This window comes from Strongylocentrotus purpuratus, unplaced genomic scaffold, assembly GCF_000002235.5.
Source record: "Strongylocentrotus purpuratus isolate Spur 01 unplaced genomic scaffold, Spur_5.0 spur5_scaffold_6, whole genome shotgun sequence".
In the NCBI taxonomy this organism is placed as follows: Eukaryota; Metazoa; Echinodermata; class Echinoidea; order Camarodonta; family Strongylocentrotidae; genus Strongylocentrotus; species Strongylocentrotus purpuratus.
The window spans coordinates 51534393-51562148 of NW_022145612.1; the positions used below are offsets into that span (position 1 = coordinate 51534393).

Sequence of the window (27756 nt, forward strand, 5' to 3'; positions counted from 1 at the left end):
TGGCTATTGTCGTTTAATCATAATTATAAGTATACATTGAACTATAATACTTCCTGATCTTAATTGTTATTTTTTCAACGATTGTCCCCACGCAAGCCACCATCCCGACATCTCCATCAGTAAAACTGCTAAATTGATCAATTACACCTAGACAACTAGTAACTACCACATAGATAACTTTCCCAAACAAAATAAAACTACCACACTGGACATAGTTTTCAAGGATTTAGTCGCGGATCCAGGATTCTCTTGGAAGGGGCACAAAAATATTTATGCACATTTTTTCCCTTTTGTGTAGACAGTGTATTTCAGCATGGAACTACTCCAAGATTTCAGCTTAGGATTTGCTGAGGGCACGTGCTTCCTGCACCCCATTGGATCCATCAATAAGCTGTTTCGGGGGACCTTACTGAATCTAGTTTTACGGTAGTTGTCCGGGAGGCATCCAAAGTAGTCCGGGGTGATAAGTAATCAGTCCGGGGGTAAATTCGCACGTATATCTGCGGGTGCTCCCCGTATATTCATGTATATGTACCGTACGTAGATACGCGTGTGCTTCCACTGAGATGAGATGACTGTTGATGAGACGCGAACTTGGCAAGCATCTCGCCTCTAGTTTTTATGAATATATTTCTCTTCGGTTTCATTTGTTCTACTACTGTGATATATATAAAGGACTTAGCCGGTGAATGTTTGATTAGTGGAATTATACTAGCTGTGCTTATTCGAAATACCTCACCAATTATTATTCAATCACACATCTACGTCTTGGAGTTCGAGCTGTTGCTTTCAGTTATCGCAGCCGAGCGTCTGGGGGAGAAACGATGGCAGAGACCGTAGTCAGTCGAGGACTGGACACGACAGATGGGGATTTGGATACATCGGATGCATACGACAGTATACGTGAGATTGATACGAGCAAGAAAGAGGTTCGTTTTAACACTGAGCTATGGATAGCTTTTTTAAAGTGGCAGCTGCTTTTTACTCTATAAACCATACAGTTAGTGGCTGAGCTACATTTGTATGAAAATGACACATTTTACATCTCATCTCTTGAGTCTTAGAAATATGAAGAAAAAATGAAAGATGATCATTAAATAAAACTTTAGTTCTATAAAATAGTTCCACCTGCCTGGCATATATGGGTACACCGTTTGCTGTACACTATAAGATGATGAATTTTCTGTTTATAATATTGTACAAAAACATGACATGAAAAAGAAGAGAAAACTTGAAATCTTTGCAACAGGAAAATTTAACGAATGACGGGAAATTGCCGATCCAGCTATAGATCTAGGGCTGGATCGGCGCTATAGATGCTGATCTTGTCTAGATGCTGAACAGGCTTTGACAAGTAGTAGAATAGAAGTAGAAGTGCTAGCCGGAAGCGACAGTCAAATATGGTATCACCCGAGAGGATAAAATAGAAAGTTAATTTATTCATGTGCTGCAGCATGCTGGCTGCTAACGTGACGTTTATTAAAGGCAATCCAATCTTAAATTCATTTGTATGAAAGCAGAAAAATAAAAGAAATGGAATTGCGAAAGTTTTAATAAGTTGGAACAATGAGGCCAAATAACAAAAATAACGTGTTTCTCGTCTGGACTTTAAAAAAAAAAGGAGGAGGCAGGGCATTACTATTTACCATTTTGCAATTTTTTGCTTTTTTTTTACTAAAATGGTTGCCATGCTAAATTATAGCTGGCCAAGTCTATTTAATTTATTCACAGATGTTGTGCCATGTGAGTAATAATGCAATGTATGACAAAACAAGTGATACAGTATGTATCAATTTAGAAGCTATTTGAACAAACTAAACCACAGCTTTTTTTATTTGGGGGCTTTTTTTCTTATGAATAGAGTTAGTAGGCGGGCAGGGACGAGAAAAACTTCATTTTTGTTATTTGGCCAATTAAAATAGATGCTGCTTATAAGTATCGGCTTGCATGGTGATGTAGATATACAGTCAGGGAATAATTTTCCTCAAATTTTTTGATTAGCAATTTCAGCCGATGGATAAATATTTCAAATGAAATTCTGTACATTTCTATGGAAGAAAACTGCTACACAAAAGATATTTTGTATAGCAGTCATGCAAAAATGCATAGCAAATTGCGATGCGATACCAGGAAAATTATTCCCTGACAGTACTGTAGGCTTATGGTTGCACTGTATCCATGGTGAAAGTGCAACCATGATAATTTGAACATTGAATTGTGACATAGTCGGGGACACCTCTCCAGTTTGTCTGACCAATATGCTGGAAATAAAAGTCTGCATTGATTTCACACTCTGTCCTTGGGTTTGTGTATACAGTGATCGAGATTAAATATAGGCTATCATCTCACCTTAATGACCTTAAAGTTGCCTCCCCCTCAAATGATTGTTTTAGTACAGAATAGACCCTACACCCACTAGAGGTCTACAATGTACATGTACATGTATCAACACTATTTTAAAAGCTTCATTGGCGTATATGTTTATATTTTGATAGATAACAGAGAATTACCCTTTAAAGTTTAAAGAATTAATCCTTGGGCAGCATTTTGTGATAGTAGTTCTATGTAATACATGTACCAGTACATTGTGTAGGTGTTGGTCAGCTTCGAATACTGTGAATTTGGAATCCACTTCGCCATCTATCAAAACCCAATGTTTTGTTGCTTTCACCTGAATTTTGCGTCATAGGAAAATGTCAACAAATATGTCAGCTGTGGCATTGTGATATATACGCCCTAGGATATGTGGGGGTTCAATCAGAATTTTTGGTAGTGAAGGTTTGAAGGCCGAACACGGCCATTTGTATTGATTAATATCCAAAATCATGCAATATTTTCAGTCAGAATCAATTGATGGGTACATTGTAACATCCAAGTTCAAGATAAAAATGTGCGCTGATAATCCTTATATCAGAAAAATCAATCCTTTGAATGAACTTACACAGTTCGGACCACTTTGGTCATTTTGATCGAGAGCTGAAAAATTGACCTGTCACAGCTTGCGGTGAGGGCGCTATTAGTTGTGAATTTATCCTATTGAGCAGGAAGTCTTCACATTGGAAACTCTAACATTAGGCCCATGTAAACATGTAAACATTTTGAAAAACCATCAGGTTTTTTCCTGCCAGAAAGTCACAAACTGTCAGTGTTTGATAATTCTGTTTGTTGCTTTTGTAAGTTATGCACATGCGCCACTTGACTGAAATAAAGAATCATTCACTGATGTTGTGAGAGCAACTATTTACACTGCAAAAAACCTGTGAAATTTCTGTCGGGTTTCAAAAAACCGCACTCCAGAGATGGGTTTTTATTTATGAATTTTTATTGTGTGTGTGTTTACAAACCTAGTTGCTTGGCAACTTCCAACATTACATTGGAATGTGAGACAAATCAACAACTTTTGCTTGCAGTTCAGTAAATTTATGCAGCACTTCCCCAAAGTCAGTGTGATACTTCATGAGGATGAGATTTGAAAATAAGATTATCCAGTGAAAGTAGAGTACCTCCCTCTGTCAGGAAAAATCTAATCAGCTTGACATCAGAGACAACCATGTTTTGCCTTGGGCTTAGGCAGTATAGATTTGTAAATCAATTTGTTCATTTACCTGTTTGTACTTGACTTTGCATCTCCTTTGTTGTATACATGTCCAAGTAGATGTATTGCTAAATTTGCTGTAGATTGTGGTTGGAAAATGATTGATTTGCATGTGAATTGTGAAAATTCACCCCACCCTCAGAAAAAAATAAATGTATTCATTAATATAGAAAATAGCAAAATAACAGAGGGTATAGTATTACTTGAGCCTTGAGGAAGTTGAGAATGTATTTATAATGCCATGATGATGTAAATCCATTTTCCCATGATTGAATTTGTGCAATCATACACATTGAGCAACCTTGACTTAATTGTTATATTTGAAGAAGCTCATTTAGATAAATGGAATCATTTCATCTTTGCCCTCCCCATTGAGATCAAAGTCCACCTGTCCATTTGCATTGAAATTGATTACCCCAAACAATACAAATCACCTGCTATTTACCTCTTTATTTCATGTAACTAGTGAATACGCAGGGATCAGGGCTGGGTGCAAGTACAATCTCCCAGTCTAGCCCATTATGCGCTGTCTTTTTTGTTCATGATGCTATTTTTAAAGTTAGGCGCTCGTTTGCCCTCTCCTTGCCTTTGCCAGCAGGGAGTAGGTACTGTAGGAGAGCCTACAGAATTGAGGACGATTAGGACGCATTGGGTGACCTCGAAGTTCACCCAACAGGTGTATACTGAACATAGAGAATCGTCTGCACAGTGTGTTGCACAATCTGAATTGTGTGCAGAAGTGTAGTGAGGTGTGTTGATCTAATGAAGATTTATGTCGTCTTTTACAATACCGGTAGATATATGTTTACATGTGAGTCATGTGACTGAACCTTGAACTGATGTTCTATTATTCAGTATGTCCATGGATGTCTTTAAAAAAAAAAAAATGTCAATAAACTACTTTTCCATAATATTTACAGGGCATGTGAATTATGAAGAGTTCTGAATCTGGAATCGCGATCTAAGACTAAGCCTGTGAATTTTATCTCAAAATGGCAATTTCTGGCACTATTATTATAAATGTACATTTACAATGTAATTCATTTCTTCTATTATGCACAGTTTTTGCACACACACCAAAAAAGCAGTCACCATGGCTACACAAGTATTAACTCATTAATTGATTGAAAATTTATTTATTCATATTTAATTTATTTGTGGATAATTTTCGTGAAAGTGGACTATTTAGTCAAATTAACATTCATTGCCAAGTTGGAAATCCTGTATTTAAATACAAAGTTATTTGTAACAATCTTTACCTCTTAAGAACAAACAGTGATCTATTTCCTTTTCTTTTTCGTTAGCTAATTTTTGAAACACATTCACTGCTGAATTGTTGCTATTTCCCTTTTTTCTGCTTTTGCTGCTTTTTCTGTTAGTAATTAGCCTAATCTACCATTTTTCCACAGTGAAACAGAAAATTCAGCTGTAAAGTAAAAAACATATGTGTAAGAGAGAGAGAGAGAGGGGGGGGGGGAGAAAGATAGATAGATACATATAGAGACTAAATTGACACTAGAGAGAGAGAGAGAGAGAGAGAGAGAGGAGGAGGAGGAGAGACACAGAGAGAGAGAGAGGGAGAGAGAAACATAGCTGAATGCAAAATGGTGCTTCATTAGACACCGGTACTCAAATTTGTCAAGTTGAACAAGCAATTCAAAGTCGTTTCCGTAGATTTCCCCTTCTTGCGGCCCTTGCTCAGATTCTTTAACCAGCTCAAGTAAGGCAACCATTAGGGAAAGTCTCTTCTTCGTTCTGCCCGAAAGGCATGGCCCTAGGGATTTCCTGAACACATTTAAACAATTTCCTTAAGTGGGCAATACAGGGCATACAATATAAACATCCTGTAGGGAATCGTTGATAGAGAAGCAACTCATCGACTGTATGGCTTGTAAGGCTCTCTTCTATTGGCAATTTAAAAGCAAAAACTATATATGATTTTATTTGCATACGTGTAGCTTGGTTTAATTACGTTACTTGTCATAATTACATTCTACATTATTAAGCAACTTTGTGAGGGAGATTCCTTGCCACTGATTTCCATATTGCTTCTACAAATCTACCTGTAAAAACGGAGGGAGAAATAATAAGAATAAATTAGAGGGTAAGAAAGATTGGGCACTATATTTGTAGGAAGTAAGAAATTCAAAACTTTGTATAGACCTTGAGATGGAAGGAGAAACATAATGTAGACCTCTACATGGACACGTTCAATTGCTTAATGCTCTAAAAAAGTAATATTTTGTGTAAAAAGTAAAAGTTTTTTTTTTTAAAGATTGATCAAAACAGAAAACAAGATCCATTAGCTGACGAGTTAGGCCTAGAATCATTGAACACTATCCATTCAATGTTCTTTTATTTGAGTTATTATATGAGCACTTACGTTATGAAATATTCTTTTTAAAACTGATTCTTCTCCTTAAAAGAAAATAGAAATGTTTATGAGCCCAGATAGAGAGAGCAATATATGCATAGAGAGAAAGTCATCTTGAAAACAAGCCTACTGAAAGGTGTACTTGGGGGCCACGGGAGACTCTTAAAAAATCATTCTGAGGAATCTCAAGAACTGGCACGGCACTGACCTGCGATCATATATCATCATGGACTTCATGGTTGATGGTGATATGATGGGTCAAATGATATCTGGGTTCGGTAGGCCTGTATCAGGGTCTGTATGAGGATATCGAGGACTTGAGGTACAGCAGAGAGAAGACAACCTGTCAGTTCCTCTCCTCATCCTCCCATCGTTCTGTATTTTCTTCTGAAAATTTTATATACTGTCCAGCTCCTGAAAATGCCCTGCATATCCAGAGAAGCATATATTTATACTTTTCATATTTTGCATCATGTGCTTCTTATCTGACAGAGCATAAAGCATTAAAGCTCACTGTGTCACTGAATCATTGTTGATGATTCTCTAGTTTGTCAATGCTATGTTAACTGATAAACATCAATGCTTTCAGATAGCAGCTCACATGTTTGTTTTTTCCTTCATTTTTGTCAATATACTGTCAAAAATAAAATTGCAGCTGGAGTTATTTTCTCAATATACCCTTCAGAAAGTCACCTGCTATGGCTTTTCCCCCAAGCACACACTGTGATATTTTCATCTGGTTTCTAAGGATTTTGTAAAAAATGATGTATGATTTGATTAAATTTTCACCACACTTCCATCAGCTGACATTTCGGGATTGGTTTTTGTTTTTCTCCCAACTCCCAAGAGTACTTTTAGTTGCTTTTGGCAAACAGACACAACACCGGTCCACTTCTTAAAGGGTAATAAGCTCTACCGATTGCCTTTCTCACTGTGTCGAATGTAAAATGTCATTGAAAGTCAAATTAGAAGAGATTGCCCTGAAGTGTAGGAAGGTGCATGGTCATGAATATATTTGACCATCGATTGTGCCTTGGAAAATGGGAGCAAGAAGCAACATGTACAGGTGCAGCTGTGAGAATGTTGGCCAAGCTGAGGTGAGAGACTGAGCTGAGACTAGAGAGAGAGTGTGGGTGCCTTTTATCTTGAATTAAATCAATGCTGTGCTTTTAGGTGAAACAAAATCTGTTTTTGTCAGCCAGTAAACTTTATCAAAAGTTCATTACCGGGTACCGTAGTCAATTTTCCTTGAGTTAACTTTTCCAGAAGTAAAAGTGAAGAAAATCGTCTATTCAGAGCCATAATGGCATTAAATCTTTGTTAAAGTACAACATGTCCGGTTTCAGCGTACGAAAGACTAGAAGATACTGATATGGAGATCTCCCTTTACCTTAATTACTGTAGACTCGATTCCTAACTATTATGTTATTGTTGATTATTATTATTATTAGATGATAATTTAAACTTGATCATGGAGCTAGTCTATGAAAACAAATTTGGCCAATTTTCCTAGGTAGATGTTTTAATTATTTAGGTGCATGTGTTTATTACTTGCATTTTTATATATTTTTTAATTTTTTGTCATTTTTCTTTTGTTTTAGTGGATAACTATACTTGAAATATACGAAGAAGAATCAATAGGCACAGGCAGACAATTACACCACATATACATATAGTCCCACCTGTACATTCCCATTGTGATACTCAGTATTACTAACCAGATTTACTAGAATACCAATTACATGAGTGCTGATTGACTCTAGCCATTAACCACTCAAGTCATTACCCATCAACAGCTTCTGTGAATTAAGCAGATGTGGTGTTGACTAATGCCCTTGTCAATTAGTGTTGGCTGCCAGGATGAATCAAATCTGAAATCAAAATGTTTGTTGGCTTGTATAGCTTTCTCTGTATACTGAACAGGTTGAGAAGTAGATTTGTATTTCCATTGAGTTACGGTATTCCTGTTGGGCTCAGACACAGACCAGTATGGGGGTTCCGATCCTAGTTAATGTTTTTCTAAGTGGAAATCATTGACATAGAAATGTGATTTGCAATTTTACACACTGTATGCACCAAAATAAATGTACAGATTGTGTTATACATGTATGAGTTTCTGTAACGAATATGTGACTACCAGTGGCTGGGATAATGAAGGAAGTCATTATTATTATAATCATTGATTTTAGTACACTGTAGGTTAAATTAAATTATTAAGGTATTGATATCTGTTTTTAAATGTTCTTCCTGCAGTCAACTTCTAACATCAATTACATGTACCTTATTTTATCATTCATTTGATAACGTCTACTTCATTATTGTCAACTGATTATGTTTGTTTAGCCGTTTGAAGTGGAATATTAACATTTCAACCTTGGCATATTATACCATCAAAAACAAGGCTGAGAAGGAAGCTTTTGATGCTTCATTTGGAACATGCAGGAAGAATACATGTAGTCCCATTTACACAGTCCAAAAACAATTTAAAAAAAAACAATAATATTTTTTTACTGCCATATACTGGAAAAACCCATAAGAAAGCGAGGAGAGTCACATGACCAAACACCGGAAGGATTCCACAGTGGTTAGACAGCGCACATTTACACTGCAAAAACTTATGAAGTTTCTGCCAGCATTTAAAGAAAACCACACTCCAGAGGTGTTTTTTTGTTGTCTTGTTTATGGGTGGTTGCTTAGCAACTGCAGATGAAACATCGGAATGTGAGAAAAACTAGCCTTTTGGGGGAAGCTATTTTTTTTGTATTTGATAGTGTTTTCAGGATTCTTTCAACAGAATACTGAGGATTATGATAGTGAGTCTATAGTCCACATTTTATGAAGCATATATACTAGGTTTTGCCATCGTAAAACAAAAACTAAATTATTAAAGGGAAAGGAGAAATCATGCCCCTTGTGGATGGTTTATGCAAGAGGACACCTACTATCTTGTACAAGTATTTTCATTTTATCTAGTATCGGACAACTCAACCATTTCACAAGGTTTGGAGTTCATGTTCAGCTTTCCCCATATTATGATATCAATATGCCATGTTCATATTAACCTAGTACTTGAAAGGACTATATATTCAAGTACCACCTTCCCTTCCCCTCCCCCTGCCCCCCCCCCCCCCAGGGAAAAAGAGGATTCAAGTTGCATCTGATTGCACATTATTAGGCTGACATGATCACCTACATGTATATGTAGATTGGATACTGATATGTTGTTGATTTCAATTCAAGTGAGCACTACCGGTATACTAATTATAGCCTCCTATTTGACCAAGCAATTGTAAACTTACATGTAGGCCTGCATGTATTTCTCATATTAGGTTGAATGACTTGAATGACATATAAATGATATAATGCATGAGAGATGGATACGACAGACAAGGAAGCATTTTGAAGACCAAGCTACATGCATTATGTTTGTATTTCCGTGATAGAAAGGAAAGCAATGCAATCTATACTCTAAGGAGGAGTGCCGTTGTAAGTAAAGTCCTAGGCATTTAACAAAATAAATGGTTTCAAATTCCATGTGAGATAGCAATGTGCCAAAGAAATTTGCAAATATGTTTTTTCCGGACTGTATGCGTGATGTATATGAATTTCATGGCGTGGATGTATTCAGCTATGATTATTCCATTAAAAACTGGCATAGTGATATTAATTACAATGTCATGAAAATTTTTATTGAGTCTTTTGCTCTTTTGTATCTGTCGACACGCACATTATACACACGTGCATGTAAAATATGATAAACAATATGGCAGTCCAAGGATTTGTTCAATGGCAAGTTAAGAGTTAATAATTTACATGTATGTACATCATGGTTAGAAGTCAAATCAAAATAGGGGGGGGGGGGGGGCTTATGTTAATTTTGTGGAGTGTGTTGTTGGAAAGTGCAGGAAAATCAAAAGGGCCAATTAATCATTATACAAATAATGAATGGTTATGAGTTCAATAGTGCGAATATTTTCATGAGTTGAAAGATTAACATTCTATTCAACGAGGCGTCAGCCGAGTTGAATAGAATTAATGTTAATCTTTCAACGAATGAAAATATTCGCACCATTGAAAGAATGAATAACATTCATTATTTGTTTTATACAACATCGAAGAAGATCTAATAGAACGTTAATCAACAAATTATGCTTTACTCCTTATAAAAGATAAATTAAAGTTGGATTCAAGCCTTCTCGATTACATTCAGATTGCCTTCGCGTCAGATACACGCAGGGATACGCGCGCGCACGGCAGAGAGGTACGCAGTCTGCATATAACCAAAAATGCACGGCGCATATAACCAAAAATGCACGACCGTGCAATATACCATCTATTGAATATCATGTGACCAACAATCCTCCAATCAAATGACAGGGATCCACGTAGGTGTTGTATAACATTCTCTATTGTAGGCCTATATGGCTACTCCATGTTAAATAGTAACCAGACTGCATTGAGATTGAGGCTAGAGAGCACTGTGGATGGTGGTCATCCATTTTATTAGCAGCGTAATATCTGACCTCATCTTTCCATCAATCAGAAAGAGATAGAAGCATGTGTCATCATCTGCCCAGCTTGAATCATCGTCATGCTCCACTGAGCACTGGTATCTCTTCCTCTTATCATCCAAATGGAGCACCCCCGCCCCTATAGATTCCAAGCATCAATTCTCATGGGTCAGTTATAACTGTCATATGGTCTGGACCAGCTGAATTGTAGACTGTACATCCCATAGGCACTGTGTGACACAACCATGGTGATGCTGGTCTAGACTTTAATCAAGACTTTTAGACACAATATGCTTTGTTTAAATGTAAAATTAGAGTCTTTGTTTGTTTGGGTGTAGACTAGTACAAACCCAGTGTCAACAATAAATGCTATCCTAGGCCAATTTACATGGCAGGAAAAAAAACGACCAAAAACCAAAATGAGAAACCATTGGTTTCTTAAAACTATCATTTACACTACTGGAAAAACTCCATGAAAAACTGTCTGTGTTTGATTTTTAAAAAATTCTTGGGGGGGGGGGGGAGTTGTGCGCCATTTGTCGCTGCTCTGGATGCATTAGCCCCAAAGCTAGGAGAGTCGCATGATCAAAACCTGGAATAATTCACTGGTGTTTTGAGAGCAAGCATTTACAAAGCAAAAACAGGTTGAGTTTTAGCCGGTGTAAAAAAAAAAAAAATCTCCAGAGATGGGTTGTTTTATTCAGGTTTTTTTCTCAGTCTGTTGAGAAAAAGAAGGGCATTGAATATGTGTTCAAGATCAAGGGGAGGATAATTTACGATCCAAAAGGTAATATCCTCAAGGAGGCTACTAAATTTTAAAATCCTTACCTTTCTATGCATTTCAATGATTATGGAAATATATGCCCTTTCAAACTCTACCTGTACAGTATGTGTCACTGTGTAAGGGATGTGCGGAGAGGCATGAATCATCCCATTCAGCCATCTGGTTGCCATGTTCTCCATTCCAACATTATTTGCACATTCATTAGAAGATTTGGTGAAGATAGGGTTACGTGATGATGAAAGGTGCATGAAGGAGGGGAGGAGGGGGGGGGGGTGGACTACAAGGGAAGGGTACTGTACTTCTCACCTTTCCACCACCTTTCCACCAAGACTTTCTTTCCCATGAAGTATCATAGACTTATGCCTGTAGAAGATCCAAGTAGCCACTAGTTTGTATATGTGACAGTATATTTTATAGGGCTCTTTCATGTGGGGAAAATGTAAGAAATGCTTTCACATTAGAGAACAATAACACAACAACTGATAACCATTCTATTGTCCTATGGCAAAAACATGCATTAGCTTGATTTGTGCTGTAATACAAACAGCTGCAAGTGTGCTGTTTCCATGGCAGCAGCATAGACATCATTTTGTGTCTCTTTTTTAAAATGTGAAATGAGATATCATGTAAAATTTAGATTTGTTTTTACCATGAAAAGGAATTCCATGTTGTCACTTTGATATGTCTTACAGTTACTTGGACACACAAATGTGTGGCCTCAACCTATCTCAGAGAACTTGTATCTGTACATGTAACTCTCGCGTCTTCATGTTTTTGGTTTGAAAAATAAATTGACAGAAGATAAATTCGCCTCACAAAGGCAACATGAAGCTGCATTGAGTGACAGCAGAACCTTACCTGACATTATTGTAGATTTTGTATTTGATGTTTGGTTGATATACTTGGAGTGTGAAGTTGCAAGTAATAGTCAAGAGTAGACGCACATTATTGTTCTGATTTAAACAGAGTAAGAAAAATCTAAGTTAATGATGGGTAAGAAGAAATGGTAAGATGATTATAAGTGTTACACCAAATGAATAGACATACCGTATGTGATGATTGAAAACATGAATATTATCAAAATTATAGGGAAGAAACTGACTGATATAAAGGATGTTGTAAAAACAAGTCTATGAGTATGACTCTACGTAGATGCTATCTCTGTTCTGCAAGATCAGATAGTAATTATATTGTGAGCTCTGATACATGTATCTCATTATCTACTCAATTTTATATTCCTGATCTAAATTGACTTCTATATATTTCATTTTAAAGTCCAGCTGGTGAAAACTTCATTTCAGTCCTATTTATAGGTTTCTATGTAATGCTTCAGTGATGCAATTACAACTTTGTTCATGCATGAAGCAAGAGGCAAACGTGATGTCTGTGAGCCATTTAATTATTTTTCTCTTCAATTTTTGTGCGTGGAATCATTTCACTAAATCCCATGATCCACAGAGTGAGCCTCTTTGTGGGAGAGGAGATTTTTAAAGGCCTTCGCTTGTTATCCAGCGTTAGATTCTTAGTTAAACCAGATTATCCTGATTAAGGGCATGTAATGATATGTCCACCAGAGAGAATATCCATGGTTGAATGCATTTTGAGAAAATATGTGTAGTATCTACCAAATACTATATAAACGTTGGTATGACAAACCCTATATCTATTAAATAACAAACAAATGGTACATGAGGTAGTGATTAACTTAGCCCCCCCCCCTTCTACCCGTCGACATATTAAGAGCTTGGTAAAAAAAAAATAAGAAGGCTAAAAGAGATCAAGAGATGAAACAGTTTTTTTCTTCAAAAGTCTCAATAGCTGCATTTACACTGCAGTTTTTTCACATTCCAGAGTTTTGTTGGAAGTTTCTAGGCAACTACCCATAAACAAGGCGAAGAACCCAAATACAAAAAAACGCCGGCCAAAACTCCACTGGTTTTTGCAGTGTAACTACTCATGCTCAAAACACTGGTGAACTATTTTCAATCATGTGACTCTCCTAATGCTAACACTAACGCATGCAGAGTAGCTACAACTGGTGCATGCCCCCAGCTCACCACAAAAATACAACAGAATAATTATCATTTAAAAAAAAATCTGCAATGTAATAGGGCTAATATTGGTAAATAAAGAGACATTGAAGATCAAATCGCTTGTCAAGAGCCAAAGGGTGTTAACTTTATATCCTTTGAACAGTTGTTAACGCCCTTCTGGCTCTCAACAGATTAAATTTACTAGACCTCGTATAAATCATGTTCTTTCATTCTATAACAGATGACAAGCATCGTCAGGATAGGAATTCAGCTTATGTGGTGCATACTTCCTACCTGAAATAGGAACAAGATGTGGCCTAGAAAAGGCATATAATATGCCTCCGTGTATTAGTGGCCCCCAATATTTCCTTGGGTGCAATACCCCATACTACCCCCAAAACAGAGGATAATTTGATATTGCATTCAAGGATCATTAAGTAGTTTAATTACCTATCCTCTAAATGCGAGATGGTGATATCACATATGCTGGTAGAACCAGTCAAAGTAATAATATGAAAGTGAAGCTCCAAGGTTTATGAACCACAATAGTTCACAACTTCACAGATATATGTTTATTGATTTTGATACAATATAACCACCTTCAATCATTTATCAAGGATACATTTTGAGAGGAAAGTCAATGTTAAGGCTGTAAAACCTTGACTAGTTCTTGCCAACTTGAGCAGGAAAATGGTGTTATCCCATGGATGTTATTATTTAGGAGAACTCCGAGGGTGCTTGAATTCAAGGATTCTCGCGTGACAGATTATGCCATTTCAGGTATCTCTTTACCTTGGTCGTTAAAAGAGCTTCACCTGAGGATTGGTCTGTTTCCTCTGGATCTGAAGTTATGACCCAGTCTCCAGCTCTTCATTAAAAAAACAAAGAGGTGTTTGTAATGTGATGGTACTCTTTGTCATCTCCTATTAAAGAACCATTAAACTGCTTGTGGGTGGGGGAATTGTCTTGTGACTGAGGAAGTTTTGAAGGACACATTGTGGCATTTGGTGTTTGCGCTTAGTTTGGGTGGAGTGTTTTGGGCATGGAGCTCATTTCAGAGTGGTTCTTGGGTTGCTGTGGAGGCAGACCACTGTTTACCAATGGTGGCATCTTTAGCAATGAAGTCTTCCTGAAGGATGTGAGTATCTTTTGAATGTCTTTCTTTAGGCTTGTTAACTCACTGGTATAACTGACATAAACCAACTTGGTGCATGCCTGACAGTTTCAGTATAATTTTTTAGAGGCCTTTTGTTTTATGATATATATAAACTGGCGCATATTAGTTGGTGGAACAATGACAGTGATTATTAGGCAGCCGGAGAAGCGACATGTGCCTGTACCATTAGCTACCATGCCATGTAGAAAGTCGGCTGTAGTTTGGGGTATTTGAAATGATATGATATGAAGGGGTTAAATCATGTGGGCTCGCTTTTTATATCACTTTATCAAATTTATTTGTCCTTGCAATCTAGCATTATTTCATCAAAGGTATTGGCTCAATCAAATATGGTTCCGCCGTAAGAGACAACTAATTAGATTTGCACTAAGATCTGTTTAGTCAGGGACAGTGCAATTTGATTACATAATGCTCAATCCACTGTGCTAAGTTAACCCTCTTAGTACTGCAGAGAAAACAGTATAGAAGTAAGGCACTACAGCTTGTGGATAGGAGCGGGAGACACTTTAAATTTAAAAAAATTGTAGTGCTAACATTTGAATTGGTTCAGACGTAAGGTAGATACAAATCACATTGAACAGTAATTGTACCCAAATAGATTTCATCAAAAGTACACAACAGGACTTTTATGATGATGAAGATGAGAGTAATGCCACTCATTTCAATATCTACAATAATGATCTGTTAAATTGAATTGATTCTCTTAATAATGGAAGTTAAGGAATTCATGAAGTATCTAGTTTTCGGTGTTATCAGTTATCCAGGAATTATCTTCATAATAAATTCATAGAGGGAATCACTCTTTTAATTGATTTTCTATTATTAGTGTAATATCATTTCATTAAAAAAAGCGTTCAGAAATAATGGCACCAAATGAGTTTTGTCGACATTTGAGAGTTGTGTCATTGAATAATATCTTGTAGTTTCTTCTTTCACATGCTTTTAATACAAAGATTATCATCTTTTATGAAATAGATAAACTTATGAGACTTCGATGATGGTACATGTAGCTCAGATATATGTATATCATGGTGAATGAGATAGCCATTACAATTCTTGACTGTGACCCTCTAAAACTTAATGAAAATGTACTTCATACGCCTTACTCGATGAACAGAAAGTATAATTTTCATCTACCAGCACATTTTGAACAATCATCAAATAATGTAATGTTTTTCAGGGGATGTGGTATCATATCACTCCATCATTTGATCTCTCGAGTTGTTTGTGCCTTCAGGAAGTAGGACTGGCTGTGCGTGAAAGATTCCACCCACTAATATTATTCTAGTCCAAATTTTGAAGTGTGGGAAAGGTGAGGCTCAAATTATTGCAGGATCAGTTTTATTTGGTAGAGCTAAAGGGATAGTAGGGAGTTCTGATAGGATTGTGGCCTTTGATAATGGACTACTTGATAGGACCCACTGCAGACCCCATTCTGTGGGTGTGTGTCGTTACTGTCTTCAGCTTGGTGTTTCTCAAGTTCAACAGAAACAGGGTAAGATCTTATGTATGTCTTTATCAACTCTTTGTCCACTTTGGTCGAGTTATGGAACAGACATTGGACTGTCACAGTAAATTTTGTGACACTTTGTATGGTATAATATGTGCTTGGAACACATACATGTAGATGCAAAATATGGCATTGTTGTGAATTAAGGGTTTCTAAAGGATGATATGAAGTGGCTTTCCATGTTTTCTGATTGGTGTTACTTGTGTTTACTTTGACTGCTTCTTTTAATAGTTCAGAGTTTCCACTTCATAGATCTATGCGAGACTGAAACGGATTAATGCTCTTTGATGATTGCTCTGATTGTTTCTGAAAAATGTACTTGAACTTGAAAATTGCCTTTATGTGAATAACAAGTTATTGATAAGGACGCAATTCATACACAAAGGCCTAAGATATAACATAAACATATTCTATACCCAATACAATTATCAGAACATTTTATTACAGTTCATCACATTACAGATAAGTTTTGGTGCGCAATCAATTTACTAGTATTTATTTAAGTGCCTTTTATGCTACAACTTTTATTTCCTGGTTTTTAAACTGAGGTAAACATTCCAAGGGTTGTGTAATCCTTTTGTTGTTCTTTTGTAGCTGCCACTTTAAAGGTTTAAACCAGTTCTGGTCATGTGTGCAGCGATTGCATTGTGAAAGAAACGTTGTGGAATCGATCAGAAAAGGTTGATCATCTAGCATAGTATTGGTGCGTACTGCAAAGTTCTGGAATCATCAAAATGATAAGAAATTTGGCTCAGTCTTGGTAAAGTTACAAGCACTGTACACAGAAAGATGTATATGGGACTACGCAATATCTGTCCAGGCCAGATAGACATGATAATTTACCAAAATATCGATTAGTAGGCGGTGTCCCAGAAAAATTGGTATCATCACGTATTAGTCAAAACATATTTTTTCACACGATTGGTAATAAGAGCTTCCATTTCATTTTTTGAGAGGGGGGGGGGGGGCGTTTTTAAAACTGGTCTATACCTTTAAGAGTTTTCAATCCAGAGAATCTTGAAGATGAAGACAATCATGCAGGCCAGGCCATTTTAGCTTGTGGTTGAGAGACAGAAGGGCATTACTTGTGAATTACCATGAATGAACACCATTCTGGCTCTCAGCAGATGATGGGATATAATGTGTCTGTAGAGGATAATAGACAGGAAGTCCATTGTATACATAGGCTTTCCCATGTTTAACTCTCAGTTCCATTCCAGCATTTTAATGTATTCAATTCATAAATGTTTACATGAAAAAGTAGCTGATGAAAGAGAAATGCTGTATATATAATAAGATAATATCCTGGTACTGTATACAGTTGTCTTCTGCAAAATGATGATTAATCAGTTTCCTCCAATTTTTTTAAGTTTTCAAAAAAGTTGCTACTTGCTCATTTCTATTATAGCAAGCATCTGCATAGTATTAATCCAGCATGCACAGTAGTTGGAGTACAGTAAAGCCAAAACCAGTATTAAAATGTCACCGCCCTTAAATTTTCACATTTAATTAATAGCCTCGTTTTTTCCCATTCATAAATTTTCATCTAAATTACAACATTTCAATACTGGAACTTCCATAAAACTTGACCACTGACAAAACTCTCTCTAAGTAATCTAACCTAATGACCTACTCCACTTCACATTTTAATAGACCAGAATATTTGATTTACAAGCTATTTATAAATGAGAATTGTCGGTTCACAAGTGAAAAAGAGGGAAGATTCTGATTGCAAGTTTTAAATCACATGTATTGCTCTGCATGTGAATTAGTACCCCACATTGTGATGAAGTGAAAGGTAGAATTCGTCAAACACAGCTGCAATACTAGACCAATTACCAGCTCATCTTTGTAGAGTTTTTAATTTCAGTGTGTTGACAAGGACTGATCAAAATTGTCTGCTTCTAGCAGTTGTTCCGAACAAAAAAACAAAAAAGACTTCACGTACATCTTCATCAATCCTAGTTGCAATCCACCTGTCACGCAGATTCATTAGTCTGCATTCTCGTGGGTGACAGGCAGGCTACGCATATGCAGATTGCAGATTAAAAGTACTCTAGAGATTTAGGAAAGCTATTGAGAAATGAGTAATTATTTTGTTTTGTGATTTTCATACAAGTATTGTGTTCTTTCCAAGTAAAATTGATATCAATTAATGTTTTTAAACTAGTTAAATTTTCATTGCAACCTAAGAAAGTTTGAAAAGTTGAATATTGTATTATAAGCTTCATTAATTGATAAAATAACATTTATAGGAAAGCTATTTAAAGCTAAGAAAAGGGCTACTTGATTCAAAGGTGGTGCTAATTTCTAAATGATTTATTTCAGAAGTATGTTTGAAAGTTGAACTTATGACTTCATTGCAAAATGTTTACCTCTGAATGTTTCAGCTATTCAGCTTCAGCCTTCATCATTTAAACATTTTCATTTTCATTGTTAAATGAGAAAGTTAAAAATCTTGAATACTGTGTGAGCTTCATTTATTTAAAAAAGTAGGCCTCCTCAATGATACAAATTCTAAAGGGCAACTTAGAAAGCAGGTGCAAAGCAGACGCTCAGTAGATAATTGGTAAGCACCGGAAAACGTCTTTCTTAACACCTGAGTAGCCTTGATGTAGCCTCCTTTACTATGAAGAAAGAAGGAAAAGAGACGAAGAAAAAAGGAAAAGAGGCCAAGAAAGAGTGATTTCAAATCTCTGCACCAAACATCCTACACCTGAAAGAGATGCAGTATACATGTAGCATGTCACCTTATATCGATTGTTTATAACACGTGAGAGCGTTGGCGCAGTGGCGGCCCATCCTTCACGGTTTGTGCTCTTTCTCACGGGTAGGACGGTCTCCCGTGTCTCATGTATTATTCACTTAGAGTCCCAGCCGGGAAACACAGGAGTAACACTATTTTTGCAGCAATCTGTTTCTAAAAGCTATTCCCTCTTCAAGGATGATAATCTTTCAAACATAATTGTGTGAATTGAACCAAATATATCAATTTTTTAATATTAAAGGGAACTAATTACCACAAACACTTTTGATTTTATGTTAGGGGTTCCATTCTTTACTGTATTAAAAATAGAAGCTTCTGATGTTACTTCTTAAATATTCTCTCAATAAACATTAGAAGTGACTTGTGTTTTCTGCATACTGTAGACTAGTTGATGTATATGTGCACACTCAGAAGTCAGAACCCAATCCGACTTGGGTTCCGTGCACAGGATTTAATTTTCTCCTTTATTTTCCTCATAGTCCTGAAATGTCAGCCAAAAGAATGGAGGTTAAAGATTTTTAGTGGTTGATTTTAATAATGCAAATTAATTGAACGCAAATAATTCTAAGGTGAACAGTCCATTGTAAAACGTAAACTGGTTGTCACTGAAATGCTTTGTTTGATTAAAAGTTGTTCTCCCTTGCTGTGTGTGGAATGGGGTTCTTCTCATTTAGAAATCAAGTTTCTACCTTCAGCCGTGATTTGTAGGAAGACACATGCTGTGTTTGCTTTCACATTGATGCAATCAGTGAATTAGTATTCACGGACAACTCCCGCCACAATCCTAATGGCACCTTTGATAGGAATTGGAGTACCCAGTTACATCCGCTCGTCTCTCATGGGACAGTTCTAGGGTTCTTTTGTACTTCTGGGTGAAGAATTCGGCATAATGGAATCTGACCTGAACATCGACAGAACACATCATGATAAGTGCATGATGATGAATTAAATTATGCCTAATGATATCAAGCATATGTGTACATTCACTCACCTCTTTTTGGCAGGCTGTGGCCACCATGTTTTCTTGGCAGGGTCTTTTAATCGGGCCAAGCTAACCAAATAGTTTGCTGTCTGTCAAAATTTCATTTGGAAATTGACAAATTATCTTCAGTCTGACTGAAAATTATATCTTTGAACTAGGTTATAGAGAGGAAATGGGAAACACTTTACTGTAGATTGCAGAATAGCTCTGTGTGTTGGTTATTCCATGTATGATGTTGATCTTAAGAGTAATTATGTTGGTCTATTTTTGATGAGGAAGGAAGTGCTATCTAAACAAGACAAAAATAAATTTCAAATTATACTTTCCATGAATGACCAGTGTAGAATATATAGCCTATGATGGTGTACTCGGCTAGCATGTAGACTGTGTAGGCTTGTAAGAGCTTCATATCTCCCTCTGATAAACTGGCAGATCAATTGAATCTTGATTCCTGCTCATCATAACTGAGAGACGAGGAGGGCAGGATGGCCCTAGGGCATTCCAAGTCATTACAGTAGTCGTTAGACTCATCGATTTACAGTCAACAGCATAGGCAATTTCACTGCATGACACCTTGGACTAGCCTACAGTATATATGGCCTGGTTGGTTGGGCTGTGTGAATGCTACCCCTGGAAACTCTGTAATTATAGGCTTTGCGCTGGTGCGTGGCCGAAGATTGCATGCCTTGGTATCTAAGTTAAGATGATTTTCATATCTACTTGTAGAAGTCATCTATCATTTATCTATGCTTGATGTTAAAGGGAAGAAAGTAGAAATGTTTGTTGACCTTGTGGCATCTAGAAAAACAGCCTGTAGTTGGCTTGAGTGTTGCTTCTCCAGTTCTGTTTGTAGACATTTGTGCTTTTTACAGAAGTTCTTGTAACAAGTTATGTTGATGAAAGTCCTGATTGTATTGTCTACTGAGAGCTAGAAAGGCGTGATAACTCTGTAAAGTGTGAAAGAAGCATATAAATTTAATAAAATCTTGCTTTCAGCAGAAGATATGATTCTGATTTGTCAAAATCTAATTTTCATTCGATTTTGAATTTGATTTTGTTGGGGTTGCAATTAACCTTAATGACAAGAGGCCCTACACATAATTTTAGAATCCAAATCCCGTACCTTCCAATCAATGATCGACCATGCACTTCCTAATTACGAATTGCCCCCTATTTCAAAGCATTTTTTTTTATAATAGTTTGATTTTAGAGTTAATTTTAATATAAGGCAGTGTTTTTGGATACATATATTTTTGGATATGGTGGGGAAGCAGGGTAAGACAAAGGGTAAGACAAAGGTCCTCATGGTAGTATGTGGAAGGGAGAGATACAGGTTTTATATTTTGAGGATGTGATTGATGACACACCAAGTCTCACGCTGTGACATGAATGAGCTGGGAATCTCCCCACCTAGCTCACCCTATATCATGGGATAAGAAATGATTTATTGCATGACTCACCAGTCAGAAATGCACAACCATGGGTTCTCCCAAGATCATAACATGGGCGACCTTAAAGGGAATGTGCATGGTGCCTTGGGAAATCATGACTGAATTGACCAGTGTACAAAATACACATTAAAAGCGATACTAAATTGGTCAATTCAATAGATTGTTATATGCTTTGAACTGTCGTTTATTGTTGGATTGTACATAGATGACATGAAAATAGCTCAAAAATACCATTATGATGAATGTTTTATAATTTATGATAACTCAAATATTTTGATTACTTTACATACACTGTATTTTATCATCTGATCTATACTTTAATTTCAAAATTTATTATATTTTTTTTTAATTGTTCCCTATGAAACAGATCAATGATTAGAAAGTCCCCCCCCCCCCTAAAAAAGGAAAATTGTCTACCGGTAATCATAAATTGTCCACTTGTAGTTGTAACTCCTACTACCCTGTAAAAAGATAATTCATTACAATCATCGACTCTGGCTGGGAGATCAGTTTTCAATTAACCTTCAACGAGCAGAGCAATTTTCACTTGTAGATCGTGTAAACTGCATGTCCTGGTAATTCAATTGGAATGCCTAAATTCTGTGGTAATCTGTCATTGATCCACCTCCTCGTCCTGCATCCATGATCCAATTAAGCAAACTTCATCCTTTCTACTTTCCTCAGCCACATCTCCTCCAACATGAACCAATCTTGACAGTTTAATATTTCCCTCCACCCTCCCCCCACGGCACGGCTCTTAATTTCATTAACCGGGGCTGTCAGAGCGTGTAAGACGCTCCAGCTCTAGCGTGATGCACTTTCCAGGCGCTTGGGTTTGTGTTTCGGCGGTGTAGATGTGTGTGGCTGCGCACACGTCAAACCACAATCGTGTCACCCTCGATCAGTCGAAGCTGATAATGCAGTTACCAGGCCAGATATTCAATCTGTCCCAACCAACATCATTCACTGCTCCAAGGAATTGGAAAACATACTGCCATCTATTTTGTTGACATATGGTCATTTGACATTATCATAATATTAATCATACCTGTCGCACTTGTGAAGTCCTTAAAAAAACTAGTTCATATTTTAAAGTTCAGTTCAGTAAACATTTTTATAACACTTACAGGTATAGGAACGCTTGAAATAATGGCATTATCGATTTCCACAAATTGCATAAACAATGTATTATATGGAGGAATTTAACTCTGAGAGCTAGAAGTGCATTGAATATAACATTTGAAAGGATATGAGTTCCTGCCTATCCGGGTTTCAAACAGATGAATTACTCAGTGTACCAGTATTAACAGGAGCTAACATATTTGTGCCGTGTACATGTATATCCTTTTCATGTTTTGATCTAGAGCAGATTCTATTTCATCATCTTGGCTATTACATGTCATATGGACTTCACAAAATGAAATGCAAATGGCCTGCAGCTTAGACTAATTTGAAATGATGCCATGCCCCTACACCCATCATCAAAGCGTCATATTTCTATTTTGATTACTTGACTTTCCTGGCTCCGTTCATACTTTCCCTCTCGTATTTCATATTTCAACGGTTATTGCTTTCAGTCTGGATGGCTATACATAGCCTTACTTCCCACTCCATGTTTTATTCCTGTCTTTGGTTATGTGTAGGCCTAGTTTATTGTATATTTATGAGTTTCCCATTACATGTCCATCATCTTTCTCTGTTGCTTTAAGTTTGTATTTCAGCCCCACCACCTTGTCTTTTCCCATATTTTCTTTTCCTCTACACTCTGTCACTTTCTCTACCCCATTCAAGCTTGTATAGTAGTTGGGTTCACACTATAATCCATACGTTTAGATCATCCATGCAGACACATTTATGGTTATGAAACTGTAAGTTTACTCAAAATTATAAACCACAACTACAAGCCGGAGGGCATCCTCACTCAAAATCATGTGCCATGCGGAGGACAAAATAACTTATAGGTTATATGCATGCTTGTAATTACAATGATTGCGGGCCGGGCTTGTAGTTTAAAATGTTTGATACTACATTTATTTTGTTTGCTCCCATGCGAGCCCTCATCGTTGTTAGCGGATCGTTGTTTAATTATTGTTACGCAAAATTCAAGTTTGAAAGTATGACTCTTTCGTGTGAACATACCTAGTATAGTTAGTGTGGGTATCTCTTCTTCTCTGACAACATGAGCTTACACTTAGGCGATGAGAGAGTGGCATCCCCTCAAGAATGGCTACCATCTGATGCGGTTGGACTGGAAACTGGTATGGTGTCAAAAATGTACCAACGTGACATCCTGCCTGATAGACTGTAAATAGGCTTCTGATCCAGGTCCAAGCTCACAAGGACTGGAACATACAGCTTTTCATGTTCCTAAATTGAAAAGATTATATTTATCCAGAAAAAATTATATTGCTCAGGTTTTCTCATGACATGTAAACATTCATATTATCTCAACACATATATATGCCACTGGAAGGTCCAGCTTCAAACGGATGAGTACTGAAACGCAATTATAAGCCATATTCCTAAATTTCAAATTTTAATATCTATCCATGAAAAAATAACAATACCCAGCTGTTTGTTTGAGTACATGTCAACTTTCATGTTGTTTAGTTTGTTTGTTGGAGTACCATGCAAATATTGCAAAGGCACATCTTGTAAAGGCTAATTGCAGAAACCTTGGTACACCTACATAACGACCATGTTAACCTCCAGAATAATTTCCAAAACCATTTCCAGATGCACCCATGAAAGGGAGGCATTTATGTTTCATTGAGTGTGTTAATCAAGTACACCAATCAAATCAATCATCTGTGAATTGTACACATTACTTGTAACATTTGTGGTTGGGAATACTGTTCCCACCATTTCATCTTCAAGGTTGGAACTTTAGCATGCTATTTGAATTTGAATTCAGGTAGTGCGTGGTTACTGAAATAAAGCACCCCAGTTCCTTTCTTTAGCTTCAAATCGGTGTTACCTTGGGTTCTCATGGGGAATTAGACCACATTTAGGTATTTCCTTGAATCCTGATAATTGATGTTATCAATGACTGAGAGTGGGCTTCACTCTTTATGTGTAATGTGCACAATCTCCACCAACTTCAGGCAAATCAACTCGTAAGGATAATTCATGATCATAAATTCCTCACCGAAACCAAAATTGAACATTGTCAGAAAAGAATACTTTCATACTGATTCCTATTAATGATACTTGAGTTTTGCTGGAAGATTTGTATGCTCATTAATTGGTAATTCCACCAAGTCTGCTGTTAATTAATCAAACTGTAAAGTGGAATGCATTATACTTGGTATTACTTGTAAGATTACATCTTTGAACTTGTAGACTTGTCATTTATTGATCCTTTCCTTTTTTTATGTTTTGTTCAGGTCACCTTAGGTCATGAGATCGGAGCTGGAGCACCATGCCTCAAGTGTGGAGATGCCTGTACAGGACTTGACCTTCACTTCTGGAGGTAAGCAATGGTCACCATCTTAAAACATTTAAAGCCTCTCTGCACTAGTTTGGCCAGGGGGAATTAGACCTCCCTGCAAGGTCACTGACAGGTGGTTATCTCATCAAATCAGCTCTCAATTAACATAAGAAAAAGGGGATCATGGGAGACCAAGATTAGGCATTGTTTGCTATATAGAGGGCGTAAGTAGCTATAAGTAGTGCAGTGGGGCTTTAAATGATGTATCCACCAAAAGCCAAAAAAACATTATCTTACTGCATTCAGTGCCTTTCCTCAGTAAGTTTGTAATGACAAAATAATATCTAATATACGGTGGCACTAAAAACAAAAGTTACAATAGTGCTTTTTAAAAAAGTCACAGAATATGAAGAGAGACAGAAGGGACATCTACATAAGTACATCACAATATTTACTGAGGGAAGAAGTATGTTTGAAGAGATCTTTTGAAATTTGTAAGACCATTTATTATTTCTCTGATGGAAACTTGGAAAGTGGATCTCCTGAGTGAATGAAAATCCTACAAATGCTATGTAAAAATGCAAGAAACAAAACTAATAACATTTACAGCTATAATAGGCAGAAGGTTATTTGTTGAGAGCCAGTTCAAAAAATTATGAAAGAGGTAATACTAATAGTGTCACACTTGTCATCTGTAGCCAGGATGCAGCAAGATATTACAATCCACTCCATTTCTGAGATAGACGCACATAGGATACAATTGCCCCTGATAGTACCGGTACTCATTTTCAATTTACCTGTTGTCACTAGATGTGTTCCCCTCATGCAGTCATCAGTGACCTTGATTGATGTTGACTGTCAGTGTTGTAATGATAAACTATGAAAAAAAAAAAATCATAAAGACATATTAGTAATGTGTAAAAAAGTGTAAAGATGTTCATTTGCAACTTTTTCAGGAAAATTTGCAAAGTATGCAAGTGCGGGCCAGAGGACCACAGGATCATTGGCCAGGACAGAGAGCAGTTCCGCAAGATCGGACGTCTCTTTGACGAAGTACACACGGTTCGTTACAGCCTCAACACCATGACGGTCAGTCGTACTCAGTTCCTGAATGCACCGGAAAAAGTAGAAGAAGAAAAGATCAACAACGACATTGCGAAGAAAGATGAAAGCAAACCCAATGGAGATGGAGATGCACGGATCACCTTTGAATGGGTGCCCGATGGTGCCACTGTGGAAACGGTGAGTTGTAGTTGATTTTGGAGAGGGGCGGGCATAATTCTGAAAATCTTGATTATTTTTTCATTAAGTATTTTAATGCAAGACGTTTTTTGTTGGGGGGGGGGGAGGCTTAGAACACTCTGATTACTCTGCACAAATGTTTTATCTTCTATTTTTACAAACAGAGGTGAAAAGACTACCTTACATAGTACTGAATAATTAATAGTCATTATTCTGCACTGTTTTAAAATACAAATTTAGTAGATATGTCAATACTTTTCTGTTGAATCCTGCTGTTTATACTTAGCCAGGACAAAACACATGACTTGTAGACACAATCAACCTCCCAGTCTCAATTCAAAGTTCATTAGCAGTTTGTAGAGAGTAGTGTACTTTATACTATTATTATTATTATTTATTTGACCAATCAGAAAACATACAGTGAGTATAACAATCAGATAATACATAGACATTTCATAATACATACAAACAGCTTTAGGAAAGTGGAGAGGAGATAGAGAGAAGGATACAATCTGCTGGTCAGGGGTGACAAAAGCAATTTAAATTGCCAACTTGAAAGCATGTCACCCCCACAGTCTGCATCCTGGAAAATTAAGAGTAAAGAACAGGATAAAAATTCACAATATGACAAAATAAATAAATATATATATATATATATCAGGATAACAATAGTTGGAGCAATTACTATTATATCCTTACTTCCTTACTTTCATTACATTATTATGTCATTACAATGGCTTTACGTTCATCACATAAATATAAAAACTTTCAAATCAATAACCTGGCGTTTACATTAGAAACATTTGATATGATTATTATTGGGAAGGAAAGTTACATAATGGTATAAAATGCTTAACAATAATTTCTAACTTTCAAAATGAAATGAATACAATTGTAATCTGAAGCCTAATATGTACTAAACGGAACAAAGAAATGAGCTTGCAATATTGATATTATTTCTAAGTGACAAATTAAACAAATTAGTCAGTTATGAACTAGGTAAGATGTATAATAAATCTTAGGGTTTCCAAAAAGGCACAGTAAAATTACATATCAGTTGCTTTTAAGTGACGATCAGCTTGAGAGAAATGGACAGAATTTGAAATCAGACACGAGTATAAAAAATATTACCATTAATAATTATCAATACATTGTTTTACATTGAATTAAATGAGTTCAATGAACAGTGAGAAGAGATTGTTTCAGTGTTGAAAGGAAGGATGAAATAGAATGAAGTACAGCAGTATCTTTTATTTCTGTGGGAAGGTTGTTCCACAGTCTTGGAAAGCGGCGAGATGGAGAAAGAAAAAGTGCCTGTGTCCTAGAAGGAAGGTGGCGGAATGTAAGTACCTCTTGTCGCCTGGAATTGATCTGGGTGGATTCAGTAAGAGCCTCACAAAGGGTGAGACCACTGAGGCATTTGAAAGTGAATGAAAGAAGGAGATAGTCTCTCCTGGAAGATAAGCTTGACCAGTGAAGAGTAGTGAGTCTATCTTCATAGGACATGTCGCTAAGTATTTTCTTTTTGTGATTTGATATTTGAACTTGGTTATCAATCATTATGTCTGAATTCTCATTCTGTGTTCTTTTTGATCCATACATAAGATTAGATAAAACGCATTATAGATGTTTTGATACAAGTTTAAGAGTGATATATGTCAGTAAATTTGAAATGGTGACTTTGTTTTAAATTCCCAGTATTTTTAGGAATGTTATTTGTTGATATGAAAAGATAAATCAAACATGAATGTATGACATTTTTGTTATTATAAACAATTGAAGAGTAGTCTTTAAAGATTTGGAATGCTTATTTCTTACCCCTAGTTGCTTGAATTCATTCATAGTATGGGGCATCATTATCAGGCTTGGTGTTATTCCACCAACATATCACCTGCCTGAA

The 27756-nt window shown here is 36.5% G+C and overlaps 1 protein-coding gene across 3 annotated transcripts in view; it reads left to right on the top strand.

Annotated features, from left to right (window-relative positions):
- The first annotated feature begins 556 nt into the window (after positions 1-556).
- LOC594388 (testin) overlaps positions 557-27756 on the top strand; it is a 44620-nt gene continuing 17420 nt past the window's right edge. The window contains exons 1-3 of one of the 3 annotated variants that reach the window (XM_793831.5): positions 557-929; positions 24571-24656; positions 25571-25856. In XM_793831.5, coding sequence (XP_798924.4) covers positions 825-929; positions 24571-24656; positions 25571-25856 — 477 coding nt within the window. In that variant the 5' untranslated portion in view covers positions 557-824. Of the gene's footprint in view, positions 930-14255; positions 14436-15665; positions 15970-24570; positions 24657-25570; positions 25857-27756 lie in introns of those variants that run through there. The other 2 variants (XM_003724070.3, XM_003724071.3) reach the window with 2 other exon arrangements.